At 44.1% G+C, this 19,244-nt stretch overlaps 1 protein-coding gene across 10 annotated transcripts in view; it reads left to right on the top strand.

Annotated features, from left to right (window-relative positions):
- Window positions 1-17,339, top strand: part of CRACDL (CRACD like) — a 61,961-nt gene extending 44,622 nt beyond the window's left edge. For 9 of the 10 annotated variants that reach the window (XM_083806408.1, XM_083806414.1, XM_083806412.1 and 6 more), the window contains exons 8-11: window positions 1,958-3,566; window positions 13,827-14,026; window positions 15,734-15,869; window positions 16,682-17,339. In XM_083806408.1, the coding sequence (XP_083662534.1) occupies window positions 1,958-3,566; window positions 13,827-14,026; window positions 15,734-15,869; window positions 16,682-16,830 (2,094 nt within the window). In that variant the 3' untranslated portion in view covers window positions 16,831-17,339. The remainder of the gene's footprint in view (window positions 1-1,957; window positions 3,567-13,826; window positions 14,027-15,733; window positions 15,870-16,681) is intronic. The other variant, XM_083806410.1, reaches the window with a different exon arrangement.
- The last annotated feature ends 1,905 nt before the right edge of the window (window positions 17,340-19,244 follow it).

The following is a 19,244-nucleotide window of genomic DNA, read 5'->3' as shown; positions in this document are numbered from 1 at the left end:
GAGACTGTTTCTGGAGTAGACAGTAGCAACAGACTAAATATTATCAGATCACTTGTCAGCTCTCATAATACAGCAGTTTGTGTCACAATTTCTTCTTAAATTAACCATGCAGTACAGTTTAGTATTTTGTTTGTGATGCAGAAATTGGGCTGACTGCTTGATTTCTTACTTAAAAGAAATTTTTAGAAGGTGTTACATTCAACTTGTTTACTTACTCTGAGAGACTGTTGATGGAGGAGCTGGTTAAAATTCCCAAATGTAACTGGGCTTATATTTTCAGAAATGACAGAAATAATAAGTTGTGACCTAGTAGTTGGAGCCAAGTTCTGTACATTAGAACTGTTCTGAATTCAGCCTTCTCCTTGCCCCCAAAACTTGTAAGCCTTTATGTGCACTACAGAGATTTACGAGAAGTCTCCACAGAAAAAAACAGCATGTAACTGAAACTGTTGTTTTTTAAACCATCATTATAAAGCACCATTTTTCTGGTTCTTTGTCATATCTTGTGAAGGGCATAGCTTCATTTTTCTTCTTTCCCTCCACTTTTTAGAATTAAAGTTTACAGCTCTTCTTACAGTATTTACACTTTATTGTTTGTGGTTTCTTTCAATGTTTTCAATACATTAAAGCTGTTAAATTGGCTTGCTTAACAAAAGGAATATTATTCCCTCTGTCCCTAAATATTACTTAGCTGCTATTCAGTATTTTTCAAAATCTCTGAGTGATCTTTGGGCTTGGTAGAGCACTGCTGTGAGCAACACAATGATGAGGCCAATTATTTAGAAAAGCATATAAAGCAGTAACTGTCTGATCAAACCTCTTCTTCTATTGTAATTTTATTACTGAAATACAATTGCTTTGTCCAGTCTGCCTACAAACTACCAGATGATTGAGCCCTCCTGGTTTTCCGTAAAGAGAATTTCCACCTTTAGATAATGCAGTTTTTAATATTTTCCTGCACAACTCTGCCTGTGCACTTTGCTTCTGGCTTACTAATACCTTCTTCTACATTCCTGGGCCCTCACCGGATATGCAAGTGGCATTGCGGCTTTGTTTTTGCAATTGCACTTGCAAAGCAAGAAATTGGGAGAATCCTAAAAGTATCTTCAGAATGCAAGTTTTGTGTTCTTAGGACGAGGGCCCACATTCAAAATCTGTATTTACCCAGCAGACTACAGTGACTCAGTGAGCTCATACAAGCACCATATGAAAAAATGCATATTCAGCGGTTTAATAACATGCTTTCAAATAATCCTGTGTATTTAGCCAGTCCTTACCTGAAGTTTAATCTCCAGACCTCACAGGTAGCTACGTATGTATATATAAACTTTTATCAAATAGTGTAATTCTTGAAAGAAGAAGAAGACTTGAGCACAAAGGAGGCAAGATTGTGCTGTATCACAGCGCAATTAGGCAGAAGACTGCCAAAGAAGGGTAGATAGTTAGCTGGCATGGTGTGTCAGAGCCTGATGGACTTGCTAGTTTTCTGCTCTTCCTTCTATGTATCCTTCCCTCTTCAGAGTCACGCTTTAGGAAGAATGGGTTGTTTTATTTTTAATGCTATTATGGAGTAGCAAAATACAAAGGGACAGATTTTCTCTTTCAAGTGCTGCTTTTTGCCGAGGAGCAGCACAACATACCCAGTATGCTCTGGGGAATCAAGTGCCAAGGACAGTCCAATGGTCATTGTTTTGATGAACTTCCCATCTCTAAAGGCATGAAAGCGCTAGTTGTGCAGAAGGAAGTGTCACTGATTGCTTTTATGTTGGTTAAATGTGTTATTCCAGGATCTGCATAGATAAAAAAGCATCTAGTAGGTGGGTTAAGAAAAGAGTATGCTCAGCATTGGAGGCAAGTATTGGCTTCCTCTGTAAGATCTTGGTTGTGAATGCCACGATAAAGAAAAAAATGTGCATCTGTACATGGTGATGGGGCTTTCTAAATCTGTTTCTTGCAGAGGACCCAGTCTGAATCTCTGACTGATTTGAGCTGTACCCCAGAAGAAGAAGAGGATGATGAAAAGGAGATGCAGACAGACTTGCCAGATGCCGTATTCAAAACCAATGATCAAGAACTGCCATGCGGCACAGCTGCAGCGCAGGATGTGGCTTCCTGGCAGAAACCCAGAGTGCCTGAGGACCTTCCCCCTGCTTTGAGACCAGAGATGACTCAGCCCACTTCTGAGTCTGCTGTTGTACAGGAAGCTCTGCTACCAGAGAATAAACCGGAGGGCTGCCAACCAACACTGGAAACAACATGTGAGAAGTCTGAGTCCCCATTGCTGTTAGAAGGCAGAGGCTCCATAACTTCTCCCTGTTCTGGTCCAGACAGAGAAGTACAAAACCAAAAAGATTCCCCAGGAACATCGGTTCTCTTGTCTGGGGATGTGAGTAGTGATGTGTCAACCCATCAAGAAAGCGAGGAGCTTCCTTCTGTGTTTTCAGTGAATAAAATACCATCTGAGGAAGATATTTCAATTAGTAAGAATAATGATATTTGCTTGGAAGGGTCAGAACAAAATACACAGAGGGATGCTCAGATGCCTGTGGAAATGTCCTGTAATAAAGAGGCAAAGATAGAGGCTGATGTGTTGTCAGAGCCTAGCAGGCAGTTTTTCATAGGTTCTTCACAGCCCACGGATTCATTCCATGTTTCACATCCCACTGCTTCAGCCCGTGTGGGATCAAACGCTTCCTGGTCTCTAGAGAAAACAAAGACTGTACAAGAAGCAGCTGCTTCTGATAAAGAGAGCAGTCAGCTTCTGGTCCACAAGGAAGAAAGTTTGGGGAAGAAAGCTGAAAAAGCAGCTAGTGAACTCAACGCCTTGAGAAAGTTTTCTGTCTCCTCTGCACGGGAGAGGCCAAGGACCAGGAGCCTACACTTTCCAGAAAGCTCAGAGTCTGACAACCCATTAAATACCAGGTTCTTCCTGACCAATGCAAAGGCCTCCTTGAAAAATGAGAAGCGGAGTGAAGATTCGCAGAAGGGATCAGATCTGGAGGAGGGAAAATGTAGCAATAAAAAACAGACTTTGCTGCCAGAATCTGCCTCTGAGAACATGGGCCAGTGTACAGAAACGTTAGCTGCCTGTGTGTCTGCAGCTGTCGATGCCGTTCCGGTGCAAAGCGATTCTTCTGTGGTATCTCAGAATCAGCCAAGCTGTGAAGATAAAAGTCCTTTTCAAGTAAAACTTAGATCCACCTCGATGTCCTTGAAATATAGAGACTACTTGTTACCAGAATCAAAAGAAATTAAAAGGTACAGTGCAGAGTTTAATTTTGAAAATGAGGGATTGACTTCATTTCTAAAAGGTGATAAAGCAGAGATCAAAAAACCAGCTGATACAAATATTGATGGCTCTTCAAACGAAAAGATCAAATCCAAAGCAAAGTCCTCTGAACAGCTTAGCAGCAAGCCTCCGTTGCCTAAAAAGCCAGTCTTGCAAAACATAACTGTTCCAAACACTAATGCAAACAAGGAAAAGCAGGACAAAGCTGTTCATGCTCCCGAATCCAGAAGTGAAGACAGAGACTTGGAGAAAAAGCCAAATTCTTGTAAAGTGCCTGGTAAGCCTCCCGATACTTTATAAAGTTATCTTAAGTAATGAGCGGTGGCCTTATGTGTGAGGGAGTGGGAGGCAGCCCTGTTGTGTGACTCTCAGAATTGGTGAGCTTGAGCTGACGGCTCTGCCTTCGGTGATATCGCTCCCCGATTCTCTTTCTGAAAAGATTATCACAGCAGCAGGGAAGAAGCAGCAGACAGGTATTTTTTACCTGTTTTCTTTTTGCATTTTGTAGCATTGTTTAAAGGATGTTCAAAGTGACACTCAAAAAAATAAGGTACATTGGCAAGTATTGTGAAACAGAAATATCGAGCTACCAAATGTCCCCATTCGGAGCTGCTTTATGGAAATTCAGAAGGCAGGAGCACACATTAAGTGCAGTGCTCTGTGTGAGATGAGTGACTCAGATCTGTAGACCTTCTTTCTCACCATAGTATTGAGGCAGAAATACTACTAACTGCCTGGCATGCTCAGCATGCTGTTTGTATGTTGTCTCTTATGAGCTTTGCTTATTCATTTATCCATCTTTACCATTACTCACTTCTTGTTTAGAAACAAGAATTAGCTACCCTGCAGCTCGCCGGAGTTTAAAGCCAGAAGAGACATGAGGATCAAGTCTACTGCAGACTGTTAAATTTCACCCGGTTGTCTGTATTGTAAGCCAAAATATAATTGGGTTAGAGTAAAAAAAAATCAGTCCTCTGAAGACTAATATATTGTGTGCCACAGGCAGGGAACAGAAAAGACAGAAAGCAACACCAGTATCTGAGGTCTTTGCAACCACACAGTAAACAAGCTCAGTAAAGTACGTTCGAGCAATTCGAGCAGAAAAAAACCTGTTCTTACACTCAAAGAGTGGCCAAAAGGGGAAAAAAATCCTTAGGTCTTTCAATATTTGGGAGAAACTTCTTCCCTGTGCTGAATCTGTCCGGTCATGAGTCTGATGTTAAGAATGTGGGAAGGAGATACAGAGGTTTCTTTGTGCCGCTGTAGAGCTGCCACACTTTTGTCGCTGTTCTCCACTGGGGGTCAGGCTCTGAGCTTCGGAGTGGGGAAACACCAAGCCAAAAGAAGACCTCAGGACATGGCCTCGGGCCACTCGTCCTGTAGGGTGGCAAAAGCCTCCTGCTGGCCCCACAGGCCGCTGGCTGAAGCTGAGCAAGACCGGGCGCAGCAAGAGTGCGGTGGAAGACAGTGGGCACCTGAGGAACTGGAAGGGGGGAAATGGAGCTGGGGAGCACATTTCTCCTCCTGGCTTCTCCTCTGCTCCTGTGGCCCAGGGGCAAAGGAGACTCCTGCCCCTGGCTCAGGGCTGCCCTCTGCAAAACTGCCTGTGGGTGAAAGCTGTGCCCCAGCCTCCCTGGCAGGGCTGTGCACACCAGGAGTTTGGCCCGGGGCTGCTGGTTTCAGGCGTGTTCCTCTCCACCTGGCAATGTTACAGCAAATTTGGATGGCCTGGGATTGTTTGGCGTGGAGATTCAGATTGGTCTGTGATGGTAAATAGTCTTCTTCCTTCCCTGCTGCCCCACTGTTATTATTATACCACATTAAGCAAAGCTGCTGCAGCTTTCCACCTATTTCCATCTTTGAACAGCTTTGCAATGCATTCTGCTATTTTAGCGTGCCAGGGCTAAGATACAGTTTAATTCTAAATACAAAGCACTCTGCTCCAAATGGACCTGAGGTCCTTGCTATCCTACTACGGACCTTTCTCCTTAGAAATGTGATGGAGCACCTCCTTGTTCTAAGCCACCACATCAGCCTGAGGTGGCTGCCACAGGTTGCAGGTGAATGAGGTGTGCTCAACTGTCTGGGCACAGCACCAGCTTGGGGGGAACGGGGGACTTACCCAGCATCACCCCAGGAGAATTCGGCATTACTTCTGCAAAGGGCATCTTAGAATCACAGAATCATAAAAATAAAAATAAAGGTTGGAAAAGACCTCTAAGATCATCTGGTTGGACAAGACCTCTAAGATCATCTGGTTGGACAAGACCTCTAAGATCATCTGGTGCAGCCTTTAACCTAGCACTGCCAAGTCCACCATTACACCCTAAGCACCACATCTACACGTTTTTTGAATACCTCTAGGGATGGAGACTCAACTACTTCCCTAGGCAGCCTGTTCCAATACTTCACAACTCTTTCAGTGAAGAAATTTTTCCTAATATCCAGCCTAAACAACTGGCACAACTTAAGGCCTTCTCCTCTTGTCTTATCACTTGGTGCTTGGGAGAAGAGACTGATGAGGCTCAAGAGATCTTGAGCTGTAGGATGCAATGAGGGAAAAATGGCTTTGTAGGGCAGTGCAATGCCCCTGTGCAAGTGTCATTTTAAGCTCTTTGAAACATTTGCCTCAGCCCAGTGAATCAGGAGAGTAGCTTTGTTACTGCCAGCAGCAGCAATGTGAAAAGCATCATCAGCACGTCTCTTCCAGGGATCGATCGCGTGGCTTAACAACAAACTGGCCCTCGTGTATTCTGGGCCACCCACTCTTTTTTGTCTAACCACCATCAGCGCTGGCACCCAGCCCTCCTCTATTCTTTGCACTCATGAGCCCTTCCAAAGAGCTGTGGTTGCCACTGAGGGACACTCGACGCTGTCAGGGAGTTTCTGCCTGCTGCAAGTCAGGAAATTCCTCTGCTGAACGAGAAGGCAAGCTGTGAAATCACGATGCAAGGGGGTGCAATTCCCTTTCCCTGTACAATCAGCTTGAGAAAGTCAGCTTGCTGTGTCACGGGGCGAGCAGGAGCAATTTGGTTCATTCGGTTCAATTTTTGGCTTTTCAGCACTCCTGGTACCAGAGGCACCGCGAGGGCTGCGGGCAGGCTGGCTTGCCACCAAAGGTGACAGCAGCAGTCTTCTCACCGGCATTTTCTGGGGAACTAGCAGGGGATTGCTTGGCCTCTGCGGGGCTGCAAGGTGACTTTTTTAATGGATGTGTGAAATCAGTCACCCTAGCTGCCCGGAGGAGTAATTTTTAAGTTTCAGGAGCTACAGGCACAAGTCTTTGCAAGAATTGAAACGCTAAGCTGTGTTGTTTGGGGCTGGTATTCTATAAATCCTGTAAAGGGCAGAAACAACACACGCTAACGGGTTATTACAAGAGCAAAACCATAAGTAATACCTGTGAGAGTGTGCACGTTAGGATCTATAAAAATCAGTGACTGGGGGGCTATAGTAACGAGACTTTCTCTAAAGGAGAAAAGGAACTCGGGGAAGAAAGGTGACTGTAATGGCAAATAAAATCGGTATGCATTGTGTGGCAAATCTGGGCTTTGAAATGACAGGAAAAATGTTTCTCTCTACATAAAAAGACATTGCTCTAATGCTGTCTGTATCTGTCTATAGCTGAAAGAAGGCTGTCCTCTTTTTTTTTTTTCCCCAGAAGAAGTTGTTTTTTAGGTTGTGTCAGGCTATTTTCTGATGTTGCTGTTTTCCAGCAGTGAAACAGACTGTGATGCACACATAGCAATTTCTTCTGTAAAAAAAAGAAACAACATCAGTGGTAAAGATCCAACCAAAAGACAAATCCCTCGCAGAGCAGCTTCAAAAAAAAAGGAATTTCAGAAATATATAGCCAAATCTTTTCGAATTGCTTTGTCTGAAGTTAAAGAACTGGATGTGTACACTGACACGGATGCAGAGAGTACTTTAATAATGAAGGGGAAATATTTAGAACAGAGTAAACCAAATGCCATGTGCATTTTTAAAGCACTTCATAAAATATCTGCTGTTTCAAAAACGAGCAAAGATACAACAATGGGGAATGAAATATGTGGAATGCAAGCATAAACAGTCTTATAAAACAATGACGCGTGTATACAGGGGCTTTATATCTCTGTGTAAAGTTGTTTGGATTAGTTATGAGTATGTTTGCTTTCACAACACACAGGAAACACAGAAGCTAGCTTTGCTTGCTCTCAGAGGTATGTCTTTCAAAAGGCTGTAATATTCTGCCTCAGACCTTTTGTGTGGCAAAAGTAACCACTCTTTGCAGTCCTTGCAGGCATAAGATGCAGTCTCAGGTACAGGATCTAAATGTTACAAACAGCCTCTGCTGTAGTTTGTCTGCATAAAGGCTTTTAGATTTAAAGGAGTCAGGTACAGTATCTGAGGCCATATTTAAACCAAATCAATCCCTGAAGTTCAGGGCTCTGTTAAATATGTCTTTGCTGTGGTTATTCATGTATGCAGTGCACACACACAACCCTGCACACATCTGAATACACTGGGTATATCTGTCTGTCAATAGACAGAAGTAGGCATGTGTTACTCTCCCACTTTCTGTGTGTATATAAACCAAGCCACAATAACGAGGCAATTATAGATCCTCCATATATAGGTCCATGTTATAGATCCTCCTTAAATATAGGTCCATGAAGAGTTGTGTTGTACCTTCATCTTACTGTTCACACAACCAGCCAGATACACGTGAAAGAATAACATCCAGCTTTCAGTGCGAAGTGGACACATTCATTTCCCCAATATCTAGGCAGAAGAATTCTCATCTGTAAGAGCAGAGCTGTGGTCTCTGAGAAAATAAAATAAAAATTAAAAAAGCTGCGTTAGTAAGATAGAGAAGGAAACAGATACCTGCATTTAACAGCAGCAGCAGGGGAATTTTCCCCTTTAAGGAGCATTGAGCCAGCTCTGCTGCTGTCAGACCCAGCTGAGAAGAGCTTAGGTGATTCTTATCTGCATGAAGGAATTTAAAAGGTACGATAGGGTCTTTGGTGGTGAGCCTTGAAGCTGAGGAAGTGGTGAGGAGCTCAGGGCTGGTGGAGCAGTGGGGTTTGTCTTTGCATGTGCTGGGGTGGAAGAGGTGAAGGAAGAGCTTCAGAAGCCTTTGTGTGTGGTTTCAAGAGGCAGCAGACTTGAGCAGTAAATACTGAGTTTTCCTGTGTGGTGACATTACGTGCAGAGCAGTTGGACAAGTTCTGACCTGGTGCCCTCCTGTTTTCTGTGACTTACCCCGAAGGGAAGAAGGGGCTCGCTCTTCTTTCCAAAAGCTTTGGGCCAAATCCTTTCCAAGGAAAGGAACAATCATGAGATTAAAACTGTGAGTGAACGAGAGATAAATCACTGCCAATGCCATCCTTTATTAGTTCATTAAGTTATTAGGTAGAGGGTTGAATAGTGCATTGTTTGAAACAACATGTTGTAATCAGAACTGAAGGATGTGATTCAGAATTCAGTTTTATTCAGAAATTCCTGAGTGCGATGTGAGAACGAGAGGCTCACCCCTGCTTCACAGAAGGAGAACTGAAATGCAGAGCACTTGTCGAGTTGGGGGCATGCCAGCCCTGCACAACTTCCAAGAGAGGATGCTTCTGCTTGCGTTTTGGGCCGTGCTGTCTCCCTGAAAGCGGGGTGTACTTGCTGGGAGCTCTCGTGTTAGCTGCCGTGTGTGTGACTTAGGGGAGAAGTGGGAATTAGATCGGTTTTCTGAGTGCTTCTTGGTTACGCTGCAGCTAGCCAGTTCCTTAAATGCTGAGCTTTGTTGCACGGTGAATCATGAAAGCATCCTGACTGCCTCGTGACTGGATGGGGCGGGATAAGATAGGGAGGACTTGTTTGGGCTGAGTAGACAGTCACTGAAACGAGGAAGATGTGCAAGTAACACTTCTTTTGTGAATAGTCACTTCCAGAGAAAGGTTCTGGCCTTTTAGCAGTCTTCAGGACTTCTGAGTTTCATAGGAGAGACTCAGACAACCTTCAGCTGCAACGGTGACTCGCTCCACGTTATTTTCTCCTGTTTTACTGTACCACCTTCCATCTTTTGCTGGTACCATAAAGCAGCTGGAAGAGCGATGCATGTACACTGCCACGCTGCCTTCCCTAGTTAGAGGCAGTAGGATGTAAAGGACCTCTGGGCAACGGGCAAGATAATAAATTGTGAATGCATCTCTTTGTCCCCTTACGGTAATTCTGGCTGACTGATAAGGTAGCAAATCCTGCACAGACTGCATCTAATTTTCTTTTTGCTGAAGAGAACACATTTCCCCTGCCTCGCCTGCCTGCCTTGCTTCCTGTAGCAAAGACTCTCACAACAATGAGAGGAAAAACAAAATTGCTTGAAGAAACAAGAGAGCCCCTCCCAGAAGCTCTTGATCCTCCTTGGTGTAGGTGTTACTACTCTGCTGTCCTACTGTCCTAGGTCAGGCCTGCACAGGTACATATCTTTATCTTTAAAGCTGTTGATGAAGAGCTTTTTTTATTGCTATTATCACAGGAGCGTTCTGATACCATCTCTTACAGGATGATGTTTGGCTCTAATTTGGCTGCCTTTTAATTAGCATGACTAGGTTGTCTGGTTTCTCATCAAGGAGAATTATCTGAAAAGCCAAAGCATTCGATGCTTCCCATTGTAATATCTGCCTTACGAGAAACATTGTTATAATAGCAGTCTCCTGAGATATCACTGAGGGATCGGGAACCCTGTTGTGCTAGGAAATGCATATCAAAACAAGAGAGAGGAATTCTAAATACATGAGGATAACAGAAAGGGGAGCACAAGGAGCAGTAAGACTATTACACGTAGCACAGTAAGTAGAGCCTGAACGTAGCAGTCACTGTCAGTATTGATTGTTTGGTGGGAGCTGAGGAAGAGCAACATGTGGTTCAGCTGGTGTTTACAGAAAGCCCCTGTGGTGTGACAGGGAAAATGGGACAAAACACAAAGGGTGACTTTGGATCACAAAGACTAAGAAGTAAAACCTCCTGCAGGCCCAAGGCAGAAGCTGGGTTCCCAATGTTATGGAAGGGCTGGTGGGTGGATTGAAAGGGGACTTCAGAGTAAAGGATTTGGTGTTTGTGAAGGCCAAGATAAGAGACAGGGAAGGGCATTACAAAGGTGCTAGCAGCTGGGGAAAAGTTGTACTGGTGCCTCTGCAGCTGTACAGTCAGAGGAAAAAGCCCAGTCTTGAAACTGAGGCCTGGACACGTAGGGAAAGGGGATGTTTGGTGGGATGGAGTTACAGGAAGAGTCTGGCTGGCCAAATGGAGGCTTACTATCTAAAAAGGTACATGGGCGTGACCTGCAAAACAAATGAGAGAATACGATTGCAGATGTATTAGCAGGCATCACATCGATTCAGCTCTGTGGGTTTAGTGGTGAAGCTCCTGATGAAATTCTTCCTAAGAGACTCAAAGAAGACTGGCTAGTGCTTGACCTGCTAGTGGTTATCTTGGAGAAACGTGGAAGGGAAGGCTCCAGGAGGCCCCACATCTTGAAAAAGGAGGTGAGGTGTGGAAAAGAGAGAGGGAGAAAGGGTGTTATATAACCCTTAACTTAATAGGAAATACTGAAAGGAGTAATTGAGCTATTTCTAAATGTCTACAAGACAACATGGATATAAGTTCCAAACACCATGGGTTGATGAAGAGAAGTCAAATCAAGTGATAACTTCTATTACAGGGCAAATGGGTAAGTGTCATTACATCCTCTTACGACATTCCCGTAAATGCAGTCTTGGTGAAGCTCCTCGCTGGGTTGATGCAAAGCTGCTGAATGTGCCAACTAATGATTCACTGTCATATTAACAGTGGTCATCCTGCTTATGGCACTATTCGGTATTTTTAAGGACATGGGTGATGGAACTAAGTGTGTGCTTCTTACATTTGCAAGTACTACCAAGCTGGAAAGCCTGCGGGCACGCTGCAGGACAAGAATAGAAATCAGTGTTCTCTTGAGAGATTGAAACACAGTTTGAAAAGAATATTTTTGTTACAGACAAGTACGAAATGCTGCTATGTGTGCAAAAATAATCGGATGCACAGATGCAAAAAGAGAAGGGAAGTAACACGAGCTGGAGCTCACAAACTAAATTTCAAACAAGAATGATATAATCCTGAAAAAAAAAACTCATTGTACTGACCAATGTCTACAGGAGAATATCTCTATGGCATGTGGAGTAGCCCTTCCACTCCACCTGATGCCAGCACCATTTCATCACAATGATACTTGCCAGTTTTGAACGCCATTATTTTGAAGAAGATTTGGACTAAATTAGGACAATTCATATAAAGCATCTAGAGAATACAACTAATCAGAATTGTATTTTTAAAAAATGAAATGTGGTCTAAGCGTAAAAAGGCTGCCACAAGGATGATATGAATAATCTGCTCACGTCCACAGCGTATAGGAGAATTTATGGATTTAAATTAGAGCAAGGAAGGTTTACCTTACCCAGTGGGAGAAGATCTAGTGGAAAAAGAACAGCCAGCTCTCTGGATAGATCGTCTAAGAAGGCCATGAGATCTGGCCCATCTTTAGAGGTTTTAAGACCAGCCTAGGTGTTGGTGAGGATACAGTTTATGTCAAATAGGTCTTGCAACTGATTTTTGCCTTCCAGCTGAAAGACAGACTAGATGACACCTGGAGATCTCTCCTGGCATTAAAGTCACAGTCTGTGAAACGAGACAAAAATGAAGCGAGGGCAGTGAAGAGGAGGGGAGAAGGTTATGTGAGGAACAGCTGTTGGCACGGAAAGGTGGGGCGTAGGTGGGACGCAGAGTACTGGGGGAGGGAAGCTCCGTCAGTGTCCCGGGGCCCTGCTTCATCTGTGCTGCCTTCGCACCACTGAGTTCCTGGCTTGTTTCTTTCAGAGGTTTCCCTGCGAGATCACATGAGGTGAACGTGAAGGGAAACGCGGGTGTCAGCTGGCAACACATCTTCCTTTGGCCTTAAAGAAAACCTTGTTTTCTCTCTCTGTGGTTTTCAGCTGACACAGGCTTTACAGTGTTTCCTTGCTCAGCTAACTAGTCTGTCACGGTGAGGTACAACAGTGACATGAGAAAAGCCCTGAGCAAATAAACTTCATGGACCTCTCAAAATGTGCCTGAGTTCACAGACTCCAGCTCGTGTGAGAGCTGCCTGGGCGAGCAGCATCCCCTTCATCCCCCGTGCCTGCACGAGGCATCTCAAACGTGCCTTCAGAGACACCTGCCTGCTTTTGTGACGGGGCCACGTTCTTCTAAATTAGATCACGGCTCTCCAAAAACATTTGCCACCTCCTCGGGGTCCTGAGGCAGGGTGGCAGAGCTCTCTGCCAGCACAGCAGCCGAGCATGGGTCAGCGATCCCTCCCGGCTGGATCTGCCTCACCCCTGGCCCCTGAGCAGGGTGCCGAATAGGTAACAAACTTTATTTCTAGGGGGCAGAACTAGGTATGATTTTAGGAGATGAAAATGCTTAACTTCTGCTCTGAGGTAGCCTTCCATAAATTCGGGAACATGCTGGCCAGAAGCAGCTGAGGAAGCTTTTTTCGCTGTGCCCCTGTCATGGCACATGGCAGCATTAGCACTGTTCTCATTCCTCATTTAAACCACCCAGAGGCTCTGTATTAGTTGGAAAACTGAAATTTGGGTGCGGTGTAAGGCAAGGAAGAAGCAGAGAACCTGGGGACTGGAGCCAAGAGAGGACCTGTGGCTCTTCTCTTCCTCCAGTTCTCTTCAGCCTACAGACAGGATTTCTCTTCACAGAGTGTTTGAGTATACGGCGTTTCACCTCCCTGTAGCTCCGGATACTGCTTGTCCCTTAACAGCAGTTGTGAGAATAGCAGGGTGGCACTTTTGACCCTTTTCTGTAGGAAATACGTTTTTTTCATGTCTCGCTGAAATCTCGGTTCTGGTAGAGCATGCTGAGGATGACCGGCCTGAACGCAGGGCTTGGTCAGTGTCAGCAGGGATAAGTCCAAGTAAGTCTTGTGTCAAACACTGGAATTAACCCTGTGGTTTTAGCAGTATTCCTGCGTGCTCAGGTGACTCCGACTGCAGGCAACGAGGGGCTGAGCCAGGGAGGCCGCTCCTAAAGGGGCCGCAGGAAGGCAGGAGCCAACCTGAGGCATCACCCGCTGCTGTTTGGGCATGGGAGCCACGGTGGGGAGGAATTGCCTTTGTAACCCCCTGGCCCAGCTGTGTCCAGCTTTGAATCGGCTGCTGCTCATCTCCAGGGAGAAGAGGAGACCTTGGAAAACGGGTAGTTTGTTGAAGCTTGGCTGACTTCCCTGCATCTCCCTCACGTGAGGGCAGTGATGCTCGACTCTGGCTGAACAAAGATGAGAAGCGTTTCCTCACCAGTAGATTGGTAACTTAAAATGGTGAGCACATGAAAATTGCTCTCTGGAGACCAAACTAAAAAGAATTCCTATTTCCCCAGGCTTATCCCACTTCGTGTGACAAACCAGTGTATTGAGCAAGTGAGAGCTGAAGCTAATTACAGCTCTTTCGAGTAACCGTGTATATAAATAATCTGCCAACAGAGAGAAGCATGCCTTCCCTGGTGACTGCTGGAGACTCCAGAAGGGATCCCGACAGTCCCACAGAGCCCGCCTGGATTACCATCGCCAGGCAGAAGCAGAGGGGCACACAGCAAGAGCAGGAACTCGACAGAGAGAAACTTGTGACTCCAGATGCTAAATCAGATACAGAGAAACAGAATAAAGAGAAGGAAAGAACAGAGGTACGTTCAGTACAAATTTGTGATGCTTTCGTATCCCATTCCTCTAGTAATCTTCGTATCTATTGCTATTCTACCAACCAAATGCTGCAGTGATTACAGATACTGAATGAGCATAATCGTAAGTAACAAAGACACTGCTCTCGTAAATGTGTTACAGATGCAGAGTCCCCTGGTTATTCAGATAAGTAATTTTATATCTCCAAGAAATCCTGGAACTAAGAGAGGTGTGTAAACTTCCTTGGGTTCCCAGTACATACTTACCAGACCTAGGGCATGTATCATATGCTAAAATAACCAAAAAAGGTGCTAAATTGTACAGTCTCTCTCAGTACAGTGGGAACAAATTCCCTTAATTATTCTTCTAAGCACACCATTTCACTGAATCTCCTGTACCTTCTGGCTGACTTAACACTGAATGAAGAGCTTGGTCCCAGAAGGATTTTAGAGCAACAATTTTTAGAGCTTTGAGAAGTGAAGCAGGATAAAAATAACTTTCACACTTCCAGCCGGTGCCAAGATATAAATTCTGGTTCTTTGTACACGGATAACTGAGGCGCACATGTGGTGCCACGGAACATGGGCCGGTGCTGCCTCTTCAAAGATCCCCTGCAAAACAAGGTGATACCTGTAGCAAGAGATCTTCCCGGGTGACAAAGCTGTGCTGGCAGAAGCACTTGCTGTTGATACAGAATACTAACAAGGCTTCCCTGTTGCTGGGCTGGCTCTTGGAGGCAGCAGCGTGCGAGTGCTGCCTGTGTCTCCTCGTGCGCAGTAAGAACACGGCACTGATGCAGGAACGCGTGTGCCTATACCAGTTTGCCATTCCCAGTGCAAATGACCTAGTTTCTTGCTTAAAATGGTAGCATAAGAAACCCAGATCACTCTATTATACCCTGAAATGAGAAAAGATGTCTACATGAAGAAAAGTAGCAGTGGTTAGATTAATAAGAAGTAAAATCTAATAAAATGCCGAGGCAAGATTGCAAACTGCAATAATACTCAGCATTGTCACAGCAGTTAAAACACTGCGGGTTTAAATAATCCCAAAGTACAGTTTCTGTGTCAAAATAGGAAACTCCAGATTGTAGTTGGCAATGTTCCCTAAAACGCATGCCATGCGTTTTATTTGCCTGCATCAGCTAACAGAGAAATATGCCAAGATGCTCCTGACTGCAGTGTGTGAGGCGTGGTGCCACTGTGCTGCTCCCACTTCCTCTCGCTCTCGCGTGGCACCAGGCACTATCACTTCAGGGTACTTCTTGATACTGGCAAAAAAAAATTCACGGGAGGATGTGTTTGATTTCCTTTTTATGGGAATTTACATTCAATCCTCCAGAAAAACAGTGCACTAAAACACAAAATCTGGGAGGTGGAGGGGAAACATGAGAGAACAAGGCTGTTTCTAAGTCCCGTATATGTTAGTAGAGGTTTCCAAAGGGCTTGGAATACATTTTGACTTTATATACTGTTATGAAAAAGAAGATATACGGAGGGATAGTTTCAGTTTGTAAAGTTGAGTACTGTGGGCACAAATGTGAACCCCCCAGAGCTCTCTGTACAGTTACTGGTTTGAGTGAGAGGAGTGGAGCCAGTGTGTGGTAAGTCCTTGTGGTTTGGACCACGACAGTTCTCTCCCTTTGCTCGTGTTCTTCCAAACTGGTCTCGTTCTCTGGGCATTGTTTGGATTTTATCCCTCTCTGTACCTAGGAGTCAGTGAAGCAGCCATGGAGCAAACCTTCATCCTTGGCACTTAAAACCACTTCTGAAGAACAGAGGAAAGAGTCAAAGTCTGAAGTGAAGGAGCCGCTGATGAGAACCAATTCACTGTCACATTTTATCCCCGGTAGGAAAGAAAATGCTTAAAATGTAGCCTCTTATCTCATAACCTCGTCAGAAGAAATCCTGCTTGAGTGTGCTGGAGGAGTAGGGGTTAGATCCTAATCTCTTCCCCAGTCCCACATCAGCAAGAGCAAACTGTTTTCTCAGCACTCATGCCTGGAGTTTTATGGTGCCTTATTCCTTTTACCTCTTCGATCACACAGTAGTCAAAACTCACGTTGAAAGAAATGTGAATCAAGATTGCCGGGCCATTTCACAGGATTGGATCCCAAATGTAAAAAGCAAAATGCATGCAAAATTATTTTCAACAGTGTTCGATTTCCATGTGTTTTCCTAAGCAAGCAAGAATGATGTGATCACCAGCTATCTGCCCATCAGTCCTCCCCCAGTAACTTTGAATCTACTTGGTAAATTCAAATCCGAAAGAAGGGCAGAAGTTTGGATGGTAATAAAATTCCTGTGAGTTGAAGGTTGGGTAAAGGAGGAAGTCTCAAATGAGTGCTCTCGCTAATGGAAAGACTTGCTCTTGTTTGGCCTGGATGTTAACACAGAACGTGGCAAGGAATCGAGGTCACCTTATCGTTTTTAGTAAGTTTAGGGACCAAAATGTATCAGTCATTCAAAACCAAAACAAAACCACTGCATTCTGTTGTGCTCAGAATGGTTATTGCCTCAATAATGTATTGTAGAAGTTTTGATGTGAAATGCGAAGATTTCCTTCTGCAGAGCAAGACTCAGCAAGTTTTTAATGAGAGAGTTAGGGTGTATAGATGCAGAGCAAGCTAACGTAAACTGTACCCTGTGTTTTATTCACAGTAGCTCAGTCACCAGCACTGATGGATAAAGAGGAGGAAATAATTCCCTTTAAGAAAGCCAGTAATGCTGCTCCAGACCAGCCGTCGTGGATGGAACTCGCCAAAAAGAAATCTCAAGCTTGGAGTGATATGCCCCAGATTATAAAATAGAATGATGCAAACAAATGGCATCTTTTCTAATTAAGTCAACTGCTAAATCGAACTTCTACAGACCAGCTAATCACGATGAAGAATCTCTGATACCGGAGAAGGCTCTTGCTATACAGCTGTGGAGAATGTGTGCAATAGGTGCAGTCAAAAAGTTTACCTTAAGTAATTGCAGCAATCAGGTTTGCAATGGATTGCTTAAATTATGCTGAGGACATACTTACACTTCGGAAAACAAAATTTCTGCCTTAAGTATTTCCTGTGTTTTCTGCATTTTAAGATGTTTGCATCAAAAGAGGATCTTTTTAAAATTTTGCTGAATTTCAGTCATTGCTGGAAACTTCTGTTTGTCATTTTTTTCCTCTGTTTACATTTATAAATTGTGCAGTAACATCCTGATTCTGTTGTGCTCCACTGGAATTGCCTGACGCTTTTTCTATCAAAGCTCTTTGGACCGCAGAGGTTTTCATGAATAGCTACTAGTGAGTACTCCATTAAAATGTGTTGCTTGAGCTCTGTGTTTGCCTAGCTGAACCGAGAGTGGTACAGCCTCTGGTTTTAGGTTACATTTCACGAGACACAAGTGTGCACACTTATGCATGACCATGAATAAAAATTCCTCAGCTCCTTCTGTGAACAACCTTGGTTGCACAATATTTGCTAGACAGTGAGCAATAAGGAAACTGAACTGAAGTAGGAAGCTCATCAATGCATTCAAAGTTACTTTCCCACCTGAATTTATCTGGTTGCAACTATTTTTTCTTTGTGAAATCAACATTCTCAATTAGGAGCATAGCATTAGTGGCAACGGGCAATTTGTATGTTTAGTTAAAAGAAAAGAACTGGAAAGCCTTGAGCTACAGCCCAAACCGAAATGTTGGAAAAAACTGTGAACTCCATTGCAGTGTCAGCTTCAAATGTCACCCCCTACCGACTCATAATTATTCTCATTAAAAAATAATAATAGCATCTCTGCACTTTACTACATTTATATAATGTTCTCACACTGTTCAGCTTGAGTTTCCAGCACCAGTTCGGGACTCCAGCTCGTGAAGTCTTGTACACAATTCACCTTCACCTGCTTAACAAGGTTGACGAGAGAAATACTTGCTGCTGATTGACCAAAATCACTCTGAATACGTTGTAACACTTCCCCATGAGCTATGCAATTGCAATTAAAGAAGCTAACAGCAAAACCTCTACCACATTGGGAACTGAATGCACCACTGCTAAGGCAAACATTTCTCCTTGTGTATGGGTGTACGCATTAAGTGTTGCCTTAACACTGCACTCCCTAGGTTTATTTATGTTTGTATTTGTGATTTTGGATTTGTTGTTGTTGCATTTGCATTCTTTTCAGAAAAATATGCAGGGAGACCTTAGGAAACCTAGGATTTCCCAAGAAGCACATCTGCAGTTTTGAAGCTTTGTTTTCTCTGAGGAGGTGGGGAGTAAAACCCAGCCTCGCTCAGCAACAATTATTTCATTTCATAACAAATAAACAGGGCATTGGAACATGTGAATATCCGAGACACTGACAGCAGTTTTTGGACAGATATCTTTCATCACAGAAAACAGGAGGACAAAAACCAAGTTTTGTATTATTTATCAAAGCCTTTGGATAAAGTCAGTAAGCCCGCATGGTTGCCGAAGGCCTAAGGCAGATTTTTGCGCAGATGCACCCAGCTCACCAGCCAGCCGTCAGTGGTGCTGGCTCCGAGTTGGTTCCTGCCGACTGGTCCCGGGGCTTTCTCTTTTACACAGGCCACAAAGGGCAGTGCGGGCATTCCCGCTGAAATTGGAAGTGGCGAGACAGCTCTCTGTTAACACAGCCTCAGCAGAAATAGTGACTTGCTTACACGGCAGCAGCCTTGGGCTATGCTGTCCAAAGGCTGGTTGTGCAAACGCTTTTTGTGTTGCCCCCACCATGAGAATGGGTGCACAGTCCTTAATCTCAAGGTTTTTTTTTGCTTTGTTTTTGTATCCAGGTCATCCTCTAGGACCTACAGTAGAAATAGGCACATTTTTTCAGATACCATAAGCAGCATTTTAACTCCCTCTCCCTCTGTAATAAATAATTCATTAGCATAAAGTGTTATTTTAAGATACATTGTTACTATCTGTAGCAATCTTGAGCAAACGGTCTCTGTGTTAAAGGACTATAATATATATAAAAAAAGGACCCAATTTGTGCTCTCCAGTTATTGCCAAGTCCCAACCCACATCCCATGCAACGGATACCGTGTTTTCAGGAGATGTAAAGGTACGGTCCATCTCCTTGCAGTCCTCTTGCTGGTTAAAATTACGAAACCCGATGAATTGTGACTATTTCTGGAGTGTGAGCTGTGCAGCAGCATGTGGGGAAGCCTGGACACCCCTCGGACCATCTCCTGTTGGAACAGTCTCAGGAATAACAG

This window comes from Anser anser, assembly GCF_964211835.1.
Source record: "Anser anser genome assembly, chromosome: 1".
Classification (NCBI taxonomy): Eukaryota; Metazoa; Chordata; class Aves; order Anseriformes; family Anatidae; genus Anser; species Anser anser.
This window is presented reverse-complemented; position numbering and strand designations above follow the sequence as displayed.